General features: G+C 40.4%; 1 protein-coding gene across 2 annotated transcripts in view; it reads right to left on the bottom strand.

The window, feature by feature from the left end:
- GMDS (GDP-mannose 4,6-dehydratase) overlaps positions 1 to 14,170 on the bottom strand; it is a 747,100-nt gene extending 732,930 nt beyond the window's left edge. Inside the window, exon 1 of one of the 2 annotated variants that reach the window (XM_090269914.1) lies at positions 13,838 to 14,170. In XM_090269914.1, the coding sequence (XP_090126040.1) occupies positions 13,838 to 13,939 (102 nt within the window). In that variant the 5' untranslated portion in view covers positions 13,940 to 14,170. The remainder of the gene's footprint in view (positions 1 to 13,837) is intronic. The other variant, XM_090269913.1, reaches the window with a different exon arrangement.
- Positions 14,171 to 15,071: the final 901 nt, after the last annotated feature.

Raw genomic sequence — 15,071 nt, 5'->3', positions numbered from 1 at the left:
AACACCCTCCCAATCAGGATGAGTAGTAACTGAATATGAGTATCTGAAATTGCAATCTTCAATCAACATCACAAGAATTTTTTCAAGTTTTTACATATAACATGTTAAAAATTACTATGATTTTATTTGCATTTATTCCCCTAAATTACATCATCTCACTGAAAATGTAAAACCAATAAGAACAAAAAACATTTGAACTAAAATATACAAACAAATGTCCATAATTGTAATAGAGGCCAAAAAGGTACTAAATGGATTGTATGTTTAGAAATCTTGAAGATGGGGTTCTTTTTATCCCTGAACCCAGAGGTGTACTCCACAGTTTCTACAGTCCCATGTACTCAATCAGTATTTGCTGACACCTAAATAAACATTCAGGAAAGATTCCAGATCTACTATAAGATTCATATCCTCTTCCCAGCCAATCACATTTGCTGAAAAGCAGTGAAACAAATCAGAAGTAGTTTAGTCAAAACAATGAAAGAGATAATAATGCTACTAGTGATTATTTCTGAGTGGTGTGATTAGGGATGTTGGTTCAGTTTTTTCCCCTGACATTTTATACCATCCTAATATTTTCCAATTTTCCTATAGTAAAAATGCATTATTATTTTTAATAATTAGGAAAAAGTTATGGGAAAAAATAATTTCATCTTTAAGTCATTATCACAAGTCCTTTAAATGACTAGCTCTCTGCCTGAGCTTGCTTTTGAATCACTGAGAACATTTTAAAAAATGGCCAATTAAAGTCCCACCTTAAACCCACTAAATTGTATAGGTGAAGAACCAAGACTTTTTCAAGCTACTCAAGTGATTCTACCGTGCAACCAACACTGACAGCTATGTATGCTTTAAAAAAAGTTCCTACTTCAGCTGCAAAGGTGAATTTTTCTGGAGAGTGTTGAAATCCAAGATCAAAACACAAAGAAGGAAAACGAAGTATTCTTTTGGTTGAACTCCAAATCTACAATTAGAGCAGGTTCTGGTGAGAATTTCAGTAATTCCTAGAGAATTTCAGTAATTCCTAGGGAGCGAACAGAGAAAAAAGAAACCTTAGCAGTAAATACCAAGGTGGGTAAGTAAGGATTGGGTGGACAAGACAGGACTGTTTTGCACAGGTGCAGCTTGGGTCACAGTGGCAGCTTTATCTCAACAGGAATGGAAGCAAGAGAGAAAAAGGCAGGACCAGATCCTGCCACGTGTGTATGGCTGCTCAGAACTCACCTGCAGCTCCCCAAATGCAGGCCCTCACACCTGTTTCCACCTTCTCAGTTCTAGAGAGCATTTCCAGGCAACCTGGGAAATATGCACACTCCAGTACTTTGGTGAAAGCCAAGGCACTGCCAAGTGAGGCCCTTTTCTCTCCAGGGCATGGCCCAGGCCTGTGAAGCATCTACACTGAGAAGCACAATATAAAAGTTTGAAAGCAAGCAGCAACTTAAACTTGTTGGTGCTGAACCTGAGTAAAACATATCCCCTTTAGTAGCAGAGGCACATTTCACCTTTAGCACTTTTTCTAAAAGAAACAGAAAGCACAAATACCTGTTAGTGCTTGGCTTTTCTTGAATATTAAGAAGCAAGGTTTTGTTAACAAAAATGTTACCCAGCATTAAATGTTTATATCTCATCACTGATTGAAAAGGATCTATTTACAATGGGAAATGACACTAAAAAAATCAATACTACCCTCCCATGCATCTCAGCAATTCTGTGGCCTTCTGCCTCTCTCCCTTTCTTCTACTTTATAAGCTCTCCCTCTTTCTTCACTGTCCACTCCAAGCCCTCTCTACATAGCTGAGCCCATTTTTGGAAAGGAAAAGTGTGTTTAAAAGAAAGAAGCCACTTGTTGCAAAATGCAAAAAAAAGAAAAGAAAAGAAAAAGCAGACTTCCCACACCCACAGCAGTCATGTTTCAACCTGTTTGGTGGGCTTTTCACCTGGTAGCACTAACTGATCCAAAGGACATGCTTCACAAATCCTGCCAAAAATACTCCTGCAAATCAACTATTTGAAACTTGCAATCCATTTCTCCACAGAAAGAGCTCTCAGTTGAACACAAATTTAGTTCCCGACATAATACGTAGGGTTAAAAGTAACCCTTAATAATGTTTTTCTACATGGAACGGCTTACTCTGATCTCACTGAGCAGTGTTGCAGAGCTCCCTCTTTGCCCTCCAGAATTAGCCCAGACTCTTATTGACAGCTTCACCCTGTAGGGTTTCAGGTATACTGTCTGAGGAAAGGGGTAAAGGGGCTCCAGTCAAGAATGGGGGCAGGTTACTGGCCACAACAGCAGCAAGAGACTCCTGGGGAAATTCCATGGTTGTGAAATGGGGGAGGCAGAGACCAAGGGAAGAAGAGGGGAACAGGAGTCCCTGAAGTAGAAAGCCAGTGGGGGTGCCTATGCCTCAACTGCAGGTATGGGTGGAAGAGGGAAAAGGAGAAGTGTCATAAGCCAATCAGGTGTCAGGAGATAAGGAACTGTGTGAATCCCACTTGGTACACTGGAAAAAACAAATTGATCCTCTAGGATTCTGAGGCTTCCATCTCCTGAATGCCACTGCAGAAGGTACTTCCTTACAATTCAATCCTTATTGCACTGTCAAATAGGTTTATTACTTCCTAGCACAGATAACAGTGGTGTAGAGAGATACAGAAATTTGCCTGTGGCCCCCAGTGAAGTACAGAGGTCAGGATCAAATCCATGTTTAACCGGCTTTCCTCTTCCTTTAGGAACAGCTATCTCTCAATTCCAAGGCCAGGATTAGAATACTTTGCCAAAATCATCCCTGACAAAAATATTTGCATATTAACACAACCTTACTGTAACTAAACAGTTACATAGATAAAATGAACTTTCAAAACATACCTGGTTGCTCTACCTAAGACAAAATTAACTGCAACCCAGTATGTACCACTACCTCATAAACCTCAAAGCCTCATTCCTTCCCAGAGGGTGAGCAGAAGCATCTGCTACCACATTACTACAGCCCTCGTTCCAAGATGCTATGGGAACAACACTGCTGCCTTTTCCACAACAGCCTTCAGGACACTCTAAGAGCCAACAGCTGACTTCCTCTTCAGAATCCTGCAGCAGGCTAAATCCCTGAAATCCCTCCCAAAAACAAACATTAGTCAATGTCCTATTAAATTCTAGTTTCCATTATACATGTTGTAAATTTTAACCCAGGAAAGCAAAAAAATGTAATATCTTTATATGTATATTTACATCTATTTCCTGACATGTACAATAGATTTTAAAGAAAAGAAAAGCCAAAGTCCATAAAGGTTAAGTAATCTGCACTATTCAAAGAGCTAAACACTAATTTCAAGTTGCTCACACCCAACCCTAAACCCTCTGCTAATCATTATGCCATACATAATCTTCTAAGATTTCCAGCTGGACTACCAATTATTTACCAGGTCAAGAAATAATGAATTCCTTTTTAAACACTCCCTTGTTTTTAACACTTTTAATCAAAACTTAGCCATAACAACAATCTGACAACAGTATAAATTTTGGATTATGCTTAAACAGTTTAAAATTTGTATTTTCAAACATCAGTAAAGATGAAAATACGTACTTTCGGCCAAGATGGAGGCGTAGACAGACACGTTGCGTCTCCCTCCACAACAAAGAAAGAATACAACTACCTCAAAACTAGAAATAACCAGAAGTTCCAGAAAATCAAGCTGCATGGAAGTCCAATAAACAAAGATATAAAGAAGAAATACTCATCCAGACAGGTAGGAGGGGCGGAGCCCGGGTGAAGAGGATGCGGTGTGGTGGTGGCAGCAGCAGCAGCAGCGGCAGCGGCAGCAGCAAACCAGCGGAAAGCACAGTTACACGTTCTAAAGTCAGGAGGAACACCTGGGGAGCATTCCCAGCTCCTCACCAGACCACACAGCTCATGGTACCAGCAATGGGAAAAATCAAGCCTCATTGCTTCTGACTGTGAAAACCAGTGGGGATTGGGGTGGAGGCAGAAACTGCCTTCTTTGAGCAGAGTCCACTTGTTTAAAGGGCCCCCACAGTCCTAGAACATCCACAGACCCACCCACTCTGGGAATGATGGCCAGGGCAACAGCTAGAGGGGTGCCAGTCCCATATGGAAGTGGGAGAAGTGCCTGAAAAAGGGGCAAGTGCTGGGCAAGCAGCATTATTCCCTCTCGGAGCCCTCCCACACATACAGCACCACAATGTGGAGAAACAGGTCCCCCTGTACTGAAAATCCCTAAGGCTCCACTCCTCACAACATAACAGGAGTGACACAGCTCTACCTAATACACAGAGGCAAACAAACACAAGAGCCTGTCAAGACGAGGAGACAGAGAAATATGGTCCAAAAGAGGGAATGAATCAAGGTTCCAATGGGAGAACTAAGTGACAAGGAGATAGCCAACCTAACAGACGCAGAATTCAAAACACTGCTGGTAAAGATACTCACAGGCTTGACAGATGTGCTTGAGTACAGCAAACGCATAAGAGAAGAAGTGAAGGCTATGCTAAGTGAAATGAAGGAAAATCCACATAAAACCAATGCTGAAGGGAAGGAAACCAGGGTTCAGACCAATGATTTGGAACATAAGGAAGAAAAAAACAGTCAACCAGTGCAGAATGAGGAAACAAGAATTGAAAAAAAATGAGGAAAACTTCCCTAATTTTGTGAAGGAGATGAACATACAGGTCCGGGAAGCACAGAGGGTCCTGGGCAAGCTGGACCCAGAAGGGACCACACCAGGACGCATCATGATTGAGATGCCAGAGGTGAAAGATAAAGATAGAGTCCTGGGGGCAGCAAGAGAGAAGCAGAGAGTTGCCTACAGGGGGGTGCCTATAGGACTATCAGCTGATTTCTCAGAGGATACTTTGCAGGCAGGAAGAGACTGGCAAGAAGTATTTAATGTGATGAAAGGCAACTTGCAACCAGGACTACTCTATCCAGCAAGGCTATCATTTAGAATGGAAGGGCAGATGAAGTGCTTCCCAGACAAGGTAAAGCTAAAGGAGTTCATCATCACCAAGTCATTATTATATGAAATGTCAAAGGGGTTTACTTAAGAAAAAGAAGATCAAAACTATGAACACTAAAATGATAACACAACTATCAACAACTGAATCTAAAAAATAAAAACAAAATCCAACTAAGCAAACCAGAATAGGAACAGAATCCCAGGTATGGGGATCATTTGGAGGGTTATCAGCTGGGAGGGGGGAGAGGGAGAAATGGGGATATGGTGCAGGGATTAAGAAGCATAATCAGTTGGTACAAAATAGACAGGGGAAGTTAAGAATAATATAGGAAAGGGTGAAGCCAAAGAACTTATATGCACAACCTATGGACATCTTCTAAGGGGGGTGGGATTGCTGGAGGGAAGTGGGGTACTAGGCAGAGGGGAGCAAAGAGGGAAAAAACTGGAACTACTGTAACAACATAATCAATAAAATATACTTTAAAAAAACTGAAAAAAATAAAAACAGTTCAATTTTTTCCAACTCCTATGTCTCCTTTTTAAGGTAAATATTTAAATGTAGGAAAGCAAAACTCTCTGAAAAATCAATTATGTATTATCACATACCCTGAAAAACAATTGCCCCAGATCTTTCAATTCATCCTGAAGAAATTCACTCAATACTTTTTTCTTCCATGTACTCGAGGGGTACCGACCTCACAAAGCAAAGGAGAAACCATTCAGAAGCTCCCAAAAACTTTATTTCAGTTTCAGATTCCCAAGTTAAAGTTGAAACAACACACCAATAATTTGAATATTCTTCCCAAGCACACTTAGAGACTACTTACAGCTGCACAGAGTACATGTAATGCTGTACTCTTCAAGGATTTAAACTTATTAAAAAGTAAATCATGAAATGGATTTGTAAAAAAAAAATGTTGCTCTAAACAGTATGCCATGTTACATTGGCAGCAGTCTCATACATACTAGGATTGCATCATTTTTCTTGTGCTAGATTCAATCTCATGTTGTTTTGTACAGTAGCACAGTCTACAGCCTGTTAACCTAGGAGACACAGGCTATATACCATATGGCCTAGGTGTGCCATCTAGGTTTGTGTAAGTACACTCTGTGAAGTTGCAGAACAAGGAAATCACTAAGGACATTTCTTAGAACTTATCCCTATCATTAATCAGTTTATGACTGTCCTGGCTCAAAAATGAATTATAAAACCATAAAACAAATATTAACTCCAGGCTAACACTCACTCACTATTAGGAAGTAGACTGGGAATGTCATCACAAGATGAGAATTCATCAAATCCTTCTTCACTTGGGCTATGTGATTCCCTGTACATAAATATATCTGAAGAAACAATTGGTAAGGCCTCCAATTGGAATAATTGTTAAAGGCTAGAAATACAGCTTTTAAAACAGAAAAGTGAGTGAAAATAGTAACATCTTGAATACAAGACTATGCAAAAGATTTCTATGTCAAAAGAAGAATAAATAGCACATTGGTGGTCCTTAGGCAGCTCAGCTTCCTATAAAGAAACCCCATAACTAACCCTTCTAATACAAGGGCATATATAACCAGAAACTTCCAAGGTAGGTGATGCCCAGTAAATCTGTTGAATTAATGCTACTTTAGAGCATTTTTTTTTTATTTATTGATTTTTAGAGAAAGAGTGGGGGAGAGAGAAGGAAAGAAACATCAATTTGTTGTTCCACTTATTTATGAATTCATTGGTTGATTCTTGCATGTGCCCTGGTCAGGATCAAACCCCCAACCCTGGTATTTGGGGATTATGCTCCAACCAACTGAGCTACCTGACCAGAGCTAAAATATTTTTTTAAAAGAGATAATCTTCTTGTGACTCAGTAACTCATTTGTTATTATCATAGCACTTAACATGCTATAAAATTACTTGTCAAATTGCTTATTCCCAGTAGACTATCAGCTCCTTGAAGACAAAATCTTGTCCATCTTGCTGGTGACTATATTCCCAGCACTTAGCTCAACACTGAATAAATCTCAGCTAATATTTACTAAATAAATAAAACCTCAACTATTAAACACTAAACTCACAATATACTTATATTTTCTAAAACTTCGATCAAAAAATAAATAACAGTAATTTTAAATCTCTCCTGGGGGTGGGGGGGTGGCGAGAACACTTCATTTGGTATAACTTATAAGGGCAGACAGCTCAGTTTTTCACCTAACCTTACAAATTCTAGCAAAATACAACTCATATTTAAATTTCTTCTTAATTTATACACTTCACTAAAATTTACTAAATAGTTCATGGGTTTCATTTTTTTTAATTCTTCTATTGGCCTTACCTTTAAAACTGACATTATATGACTATACCGTTTAACTATAAGATTTGCTTGCACATAATCAATTTTAATTTAGTGTTCAATCCTAACGTCATAGCCCTTTACACTCTAAACAAACTTTAATGCAACTTTCCTCTCTGTAGGATGGGGTTAGCTCTTGCTCTTATGGCCCAGATTAGATTTTCTTTAGGAGACTCAGAAGTCCCCTGTTCTAGATTCTTGTACCTCTGTTACAAATAAAGAAGCCTCTCAAAACCTTTAAGTCTTTTGGTCTGCAAATTGCACTTAGCAAATACTATTGACTTGAGTTTTCCTTCTGGTGGATTAGTTTGATCTGAGGAGATGCTTCCCTGACTTGAGAGTAGCCTCCCCTCTTTTGTCTTGCAGTAAGCATTGCATTTGGGCTACTAGCAGTTCTTCATTTCATACCTCTCCTAAATTTCCAGGTAGCAACTTTATTCCATGCCTAATTAATTTTTCTCCCAAGGAATGACATTTTGATGCAAGGCACCCTCTACTTCGTAATACAAGTACTGGTAATCAGAATTAATTAAGGTCAACAAATGTTTCAGTGTCTACTATGTGTCAGGCACTCAGGATGTAACAGTGAACAAAACAAACAAAAATGACCATCCTTATGACATTGATGTTCTAGTAACCATGTTCTGGTAACATTGTAACATTGATGTGCTAGATGTTGACGATGGTGAGGATGGTTATGATAGATTACAATAATTAGCATGTATTGAGCCAGGCACTATTCAAAGGGTTTTACATTTATTAACTTATTAAAGCACCAGAGCACTCCTCAGAGGTCATTTTCTTATTATTCCCAAGGAACACAGAAGTTAAGTATATTGCAAAGTCAGATTTGAAATGTAAATCCCAGTAATTTAAGTTTGTAATTAATATCAACAAATAAATTCTAAGGAGAGGTTAGTACACTGTATATCAAATATGAAAAACAAAACATTGAAGTTTTTTTTGCAGTTGTGGAAGGGTGGGTTATAGTAGTAAAATAAGCACATATTAATCACTACATTATTTTATTTTATTTTTTGCCTTTTGAATCATATCTTTAGTTAATCCTTTGGAGGGCCCATGTTGCAAGCTCCCTGAAGGCTAAGACTGTCTTAGAGCAAGAAGAGGAGAATTAGTTTGATTTCTAGGCCAACTTGGGTTTGTATTACTGCTCAGTTACTTATGAGCTGCACAGCTTTGAGCAAGTTACCATATTTACCTTCGCTGTCAGGTTGGCAGAGTAGTCCCTACCAAGTAGAAATAAACCTGGCAAGTAATAGGGGCCTTTCCTTTACTAGAATAGATATTCTCTTCATTGGGTTAACAAGATAATAAAAGATTTCTTGATTCTATTAAAGAAAGTTGTATGTGGATGGTATTAATATTTAGCCTTTTTTTGAACAGGGGATCTATTATCTAGGGACAGAAAGTTCCATAGTATTTGGAATCAACCACAAGGCTATAAAAGTACTAGAAGGCCAAAAGATTTGACATCCTGTGAATCTTACAGACTGAATGGGCAAAGCAGATCTGGGAGCCATATAAGAGGATCGTCAGTGGTGGGATGAAAGGTTTGGCGTAACTGGAAATGAGAAAGATGTCTTAAGTACTGTCCTACTTTGATTAAAGACTGTTACATGGTAGAAATGATTTTTATTGTAATTTTCTTATGTCTTTACATGTTATTAATTGATTACCTGAGGAAAGAGCTGGGAACTGAGAATCAGAGGGTTAAGTTTTAGCACCAACTAATTATATAGCCTTAATTTTTTCTGAATCTTTTTCTTAATCCATGATGAGAAGATGATCCTTAATATGAGTACAACAACAGTAGTAACTATATTTTACAGAACTGAACATGTTATTTTCTTCCCCTGAAATGGGTATATTTCAAGTCCTTTAAATAAATCTGAAATTATAACAAGTCATTTCTTCTCCTAAATTGCGATTTATCTGTCAGGTATGTACTATCCAATTCTCCCCTGACAATGCCTCATTACTACCCAACCAACAAGGAGTGCATCATAACATTTTATTCCCATTTCTACAGGCTTCTACAATTTCCAGGCAAGTCTTCTGCAAAACAATAAATATCAGTAACTAAGGGACTGTTTTATGGCAGCTAGAATAAGCTGTAAAGAAACCAGTAAAATTACTGAAAATTTAAAAAAATAAAATAAAACAAGGCCATAAAATTAAAATTCTGAAACAAAGTAATATGGCTTAAATAATCTGACCTTAATAAATCAGAGTCCATCTTTTCCATCTATGCAAGACGTACCAAAAACCTGTCTTCCAACCATAGACAAGTTAACTTTTCTTGACCATAGCTAAAAGTCAACTACTTAAAGATAAATGCTTTGTCCTCCAAACGTCAAGGCAGAACTCCAGAATCTTGCATTGGTACTTGCTTAAATGTTTGACCAGATCTAAACCACTTCCTAATGAAACTCTATGCCTACCACCTACAGGTGGGAAGGACTTCACCATGTCAAATTCTTCCATATTTAAAACACTAATATTAACCTTACTATTAAACACACCTAACAAAGTAATCTGCAATTCCAACTTGCCTGCCCTCCTGGCAGACACCAGTTCGAAATAAATATTAGAAAAGGGAAACCCACAAACACTAGCTATTTAATTCTCTAAAGTCTCTACCTACCAAGAAATGTGCTTTCATTGTCCATTAGGAAGTAATAAAAAGGTCCTGGGAAGATGACTCTGTCTTTAAAAAACTATTATGGAACATATTGTGCATCATATTATTCTGAGTCTGTTTTTTAACAGTTATTTCACTGAGAGTTTAATACTAATAAAATGTTGCATTCACCTATCCACTTTGTCTTAACTGTCAGGAAAGTCAATGAATTTTATGCCCATCTGACAGCAGCTATCCTCAGCTTTGGGTTTTGGTGTATTACCTCCATCTTTTTATTGCCTTCACTGTAGATTCTGTTTCTTTTATTCTTTTTATAATGGTCTAGTGATTTTTTTTTTTTTTTTTTTTTACTGGGGCCACCTCAAAATTCTTTTGGAAATGAGCAAAGGATATAAATAATTTAATTTCCTTTGTTTTTACCATGTTTTTCCTCAATGTCCTCTAAAATTCCCCCTTTTCTATATTCCTGTACATGCTGTTCACCCCAAGCACAGTCCCTGTTATTTCTAGCATTCAGTGACTTCTCCCAGACTCCTGAGAAGTTGAACGAACAATTCATTCGGCACCTACTATATTTTTATAATACTGGTTTTTTTCGTGTGCATTGTCTTAAGTTCCTCAAAGACTGTGAGATCCTATTGGGCAGAGAAGACATCTTACATATCTTCATATTCCCAGCAGCAATGAAACAAGCCTTGCACACACTGCAGACACACAGTAAAGATGTGTTCTGTTAAAGGAAAGTCAGTCAGAATTTTTGAAAGCCCACTTGAATTTATCTTAAAGCAGTTTACAAACCAAAACACTAAGACAGTAAATTACTGTAGCCAACAGGAATTGTATATATCTACATACATATAAGGTTCCTGGAATGGCTAGCAGAATTAGCATTCACAGATGCTTTTAATAGAGTTAAAAGGAATAAGACTTGTGAGAACATTTGGTCACAAGATAATGACTCCAATGATGTACAAGGTGACAGTATTCAAAGAAGAGCAAGAGTACCATCAGTGAGTAAAGAACAAGCATGATTAAACAAGGAGGACATGGGGACATGGCAGAGGGCTTAGAGGCAGTAATGCAAAGGCAGAGACAGTTTTCTTTAAGGTGACTTAAGGTAAAAACTTTGGAAAATGATGCATAGCTACTGTATCAAGAATAGACAAGTAGGGAGAAAGCTAGAATATGAGGGATGACAGTAAATACTAGAGATGCAGAGTAGACAGGGCATGCTGGCTATCTGCACTCACTCTCAAGTGGGAATTTAAGACAACCCATTTAAGAGTCTGTCTTGGCACAATTGCCATGATAGCCTGAAGGGCTAGAGCAGCAGTTTCTACCCCACCTTCTTGAATCTGAGACCTCTTCTTAGAGCAAAACTATCGCAATCTCAGGCTCACACTCTCTTGTGCGCCACTCTCCCCCCCCCCACCCCCGCCCCAAACACACACAGCTGTAATTTAATGTGTGTGGCTTACCACAGAGGCAGGAAAACAGAATGGCTTAGAGCAACTCCTGGGTTCAAATCTCAGCTCTGACACTCATTATTAGCTGTGCACTGTCAGAGAACATATTTAACCTTACTTAGCCAGATGTAAAATGAGAATAAAAATTGTTCCTGCCTCCTAGGGAGATATATAAAATGTTTAGCAGAATGAGTAGCTCAGTAAGCTCTCACCCAATATTATTTTTAAAATGAACAAGGTATGGATTTTCAGACCCCTCATATTAACTTCAGTCCTCCAGAGATCCTTGATACCCACGTTGGACTCACTGTCCTAGAAGATAAATGCAAGCAGAGCAGTAAATCCCTTCATTGAGGATTTATGTGGCAGCTACAAAGTTCAGTGCAGAGAGGGTAGACATTGGAAGGATGTGGGATTGGTACAGAGGTTAAAAGGAAACTGAAACATAAGCAGGAATTTAAACCTGAAAATGATATGGGGAGCCAAAGATCTCTGATCAGGGAGTAACATGCTGACTACATGCTTAAGACTACCCCCTGGCAGCCTACAGCACAAACTGGGGTGGGGGCAAGTCTCTAACCACTAAACCAGAAGACTGTGCTCAAAGCTCTAAATACGGTTCCATTTCTAACTGCATTGATTCATACTGCTGGTTACTTAAATTGGTGTAAGTCATACCAATGGTTACATTAATAACTTAAATAATTTCTTCACGATACTTAAAAAAAAGAAAAAGAAACTTTACTTTTAAGAGAGCTCATGTAAGCTTAGTACATATTTGAGCTTCAGATCCAGTCTAAGAAACTGGAAAAAGGGGAACCACCTGCAGAAGAGTCCTCAGCATTAGAAAAGGATAGACAGTATGTAAGCCCCTGCCTGAATTTAAGGGTTCCCTTCCTCAAGCTCAAATCCTTGATCTACCCACCTCTCCAACCAGTTTTCAAACAACTGGATATTGCAATTACCTTAAACAAAGTAAGATACTTGAATAACCAGAAATTAATAGTCAGGGGTTAAAATTGTCTAATCTTTATTTTTAATTATTTATTTATTCGTTTACTTATTTATTTTTTTAGCGAGAGGAGAAAGGAGAAAGGGAGAGAAACATCACTGTGTGGTTGCCTCTCACTCACACCCCCAACTGGGGAACTGACATGCAACCGAGTCATGTGCCCTGACTGGGAATTGAACCAGCGACACTTGGCTTACAGGCCTACACTCAATCCACTGAGCCACAGCAGCCAGGTTGTCTAATCCTTTTTGATGCTACATATGGCCCATTTCAACTTCTCTCTAATGCTAGAGAACTTTGAGAGCAGAATTTGAATCCCAACTGGACACTTCCTAGTTGTACTTCAGGCAAATCAAACTCCCATGCTTCAGTTTCTACATCTGTAAAGTGGGAATACCCCTTGGAGAGTAGTTGTGAAAACTAAATGAGTTAATTAGTCAAATGACTAAAACATAAGCACAATATGTATTAGTTATTATTGTCATTATTACAGAGTAATACTAACTACTACCAGATCTCCAGGGGCACAGCCATCACATTTTTTTAACAAAATTACATGGGCAAAATTATATCATTGCCACTGAATCAAAAACAGCACAGCTTTCTAAGACACAGTGGTTAGCCCCTACCTGTTACAACACCTCTTAAGATACGACTGACACAAACTGGCCACGCTCTCGGCCAGCATGTGAGGTTCCAATATTCAGGACTACTCTTGCGATTACCTCAGTCAGGAAACTCGTTTCTTTGGACGTGGAATCCTAGCATGTGTGAACATAAATCTCAGAAGTTCGTGAAATTTTAAAATTTTTGTGAGGTATACTTTAAAAAAAAAAAAAAAAGCATTTCCTGGTCTGTGACTCCACAGCACTACTTTGTCATTTCCCTATACTATCTGAAAATCTGATGAGGTGGAACCAAAACAGCAAGAAACTTCCTTCCCTGCTTCCCAAGCATTGGCAGGTAAGCGGCCCTTATGTGATTCCATACACATATTCACAGATAAACGGTCCTTTCCCCTCGTTAATAAACGATGTTTTTCCCTCCCGGGCACTAGGATCAGCAAAAACCTAAATGCCAAGTGCATCCTAGAGGGCTTGTAAAAACACGAGCTCCAGTTGCACAGGAGAGAGGGCAGTCCTGCTCAGGTGTGAGGACCACATCCCAAACAAATTACTAGCTCCCACGCCCTTGGGGAAAACTACAACCTCTCAATGCACTGAGCACACTCCTCACAAGGCACACCTTGTCTCCGACCTCTTGGGCAGCGAACATCTTCCGGAAGACGGCTGCTGGAACGCAGGCAGCCAGAGCGCACGGCTAAGTGCACACGTGCCCCGACAGCAGCAGGCCCGGCTCGGGCCCCCACCTCCGCACTCACCTGGCCCGTGATGCCAGTGATGAGAGCCACCTTCCTGGGCTTGCCCATCTCGCCGTCCCCGGAGCCCTGAGCGCTAGGACAGCGTGCCGGCGCGTGTGCCATGTCCCTGCGGGCGAGCGGCAGCAGGCCGGGTGGAGCGAAGTCGAGCGGAGCTGAGGTAGCGGCGCCGGAGAGAGGGAAGTGGGGGTGTGCCCACTCGCAAGCCGCCTCGTCCAGGATGCAGGGAAAAAGCGCTCCGCAAAGCCAGCCGCCACAATATGACTGAGAAACTCGCCGGGTCGGGTGGGACGGGCCGGGGGCGTGCCGAAGAGGGCCAGGGAGCCGAGCGCCCGCGTAGCAGCCTGGCGGGCGGCGCGTCATTGCGTAGGCTCGCGACGCTACAGCGGCGCCTGCGGCAGGCCCCGCCCCCATCGACGGCCGCGCGAGCGGGGCGGGGCTCTGGTGGGGCGGGGCCTGCCACTGCCTTCGGCCGCCTCTGGCTGAGGTTAGTCCGCAGCCTCAAGAAAGGAAGTGGTAATACGTTCTAGCTTCTTTGTCTCCGTGTTATTCCCCCAGTCTTCTCCTTCGCCTTCTGCGTCTCCCAGGAATCCTAATAAGTACCCGAGGGAGGAGGCTGGGAGAAACTATGGCCCGACCTTACTGTTAGGAGAAAGCCCTGAATTCCAAATCTGCATCGTGGGCTTTGATAAACAATTTCTGGAAAACTTTTGCAATGCTTTTTTGAGGAGTCTGCTTTTTATGTTTTTTTGTAGTGCACTAACATTACAAGGCCACTGAATTGGAGATCACGATTGTGAGGAAAAACTAACGTCACCTCTAACCTGGCTTTCTGGCTCTTTCTCATTTCCCAGAGGCTTGGAATCAGGCCCAAAGGTTCCAAGAAAATGGATTCAAAGTCTTCTAGTTAAGAGAACTAATAAGACCAGAAAGTCTGGTCCTACCCGCGTACACAATAAGAAAATGTTGAAAAGACCGCTCGGGTCAATAAACCTGAAAGTAACCAACTTAAAAAAAAAAAGTAATACAATGTAAGGTGGGGTCTAGCTTGACCTCCATTGAATCTGGCTTCCACGTGGCAGCTGCACATTGAGCAGGGAAAAGAGCAGAGGGAAGTCAGACCCCGGGAGGACAGCAGGTGTGTGTGCCTAAGCAATTGACCCAAGGAGGAGACAGAAACTTCCTTATCTCCACCACTCTGCTTAAGACAGCCAGGATCATCACCTTAAATCACAAA

The sequence above is a fragment of the Furipterus horrens genome, unplaced genomic scaffold (assembly GCF_987537825.1).
Source record: "Furipterus horrens unplaced genomic scaffold, mFurHor1.1.pri manual_scaffold_3, whole genome shotgun sequence".
NCBI classification, from domain to species: Eukaryota; Metazoa; Chordata; class Mammalia; order Chiroptera; family Furipteridae; genus Furipterus; species Furipterus horrens.
Note: the sequence above shows the minus strand (reverse complement) of the source record. Positions and strands in the feature narration are given on the sequence as shown.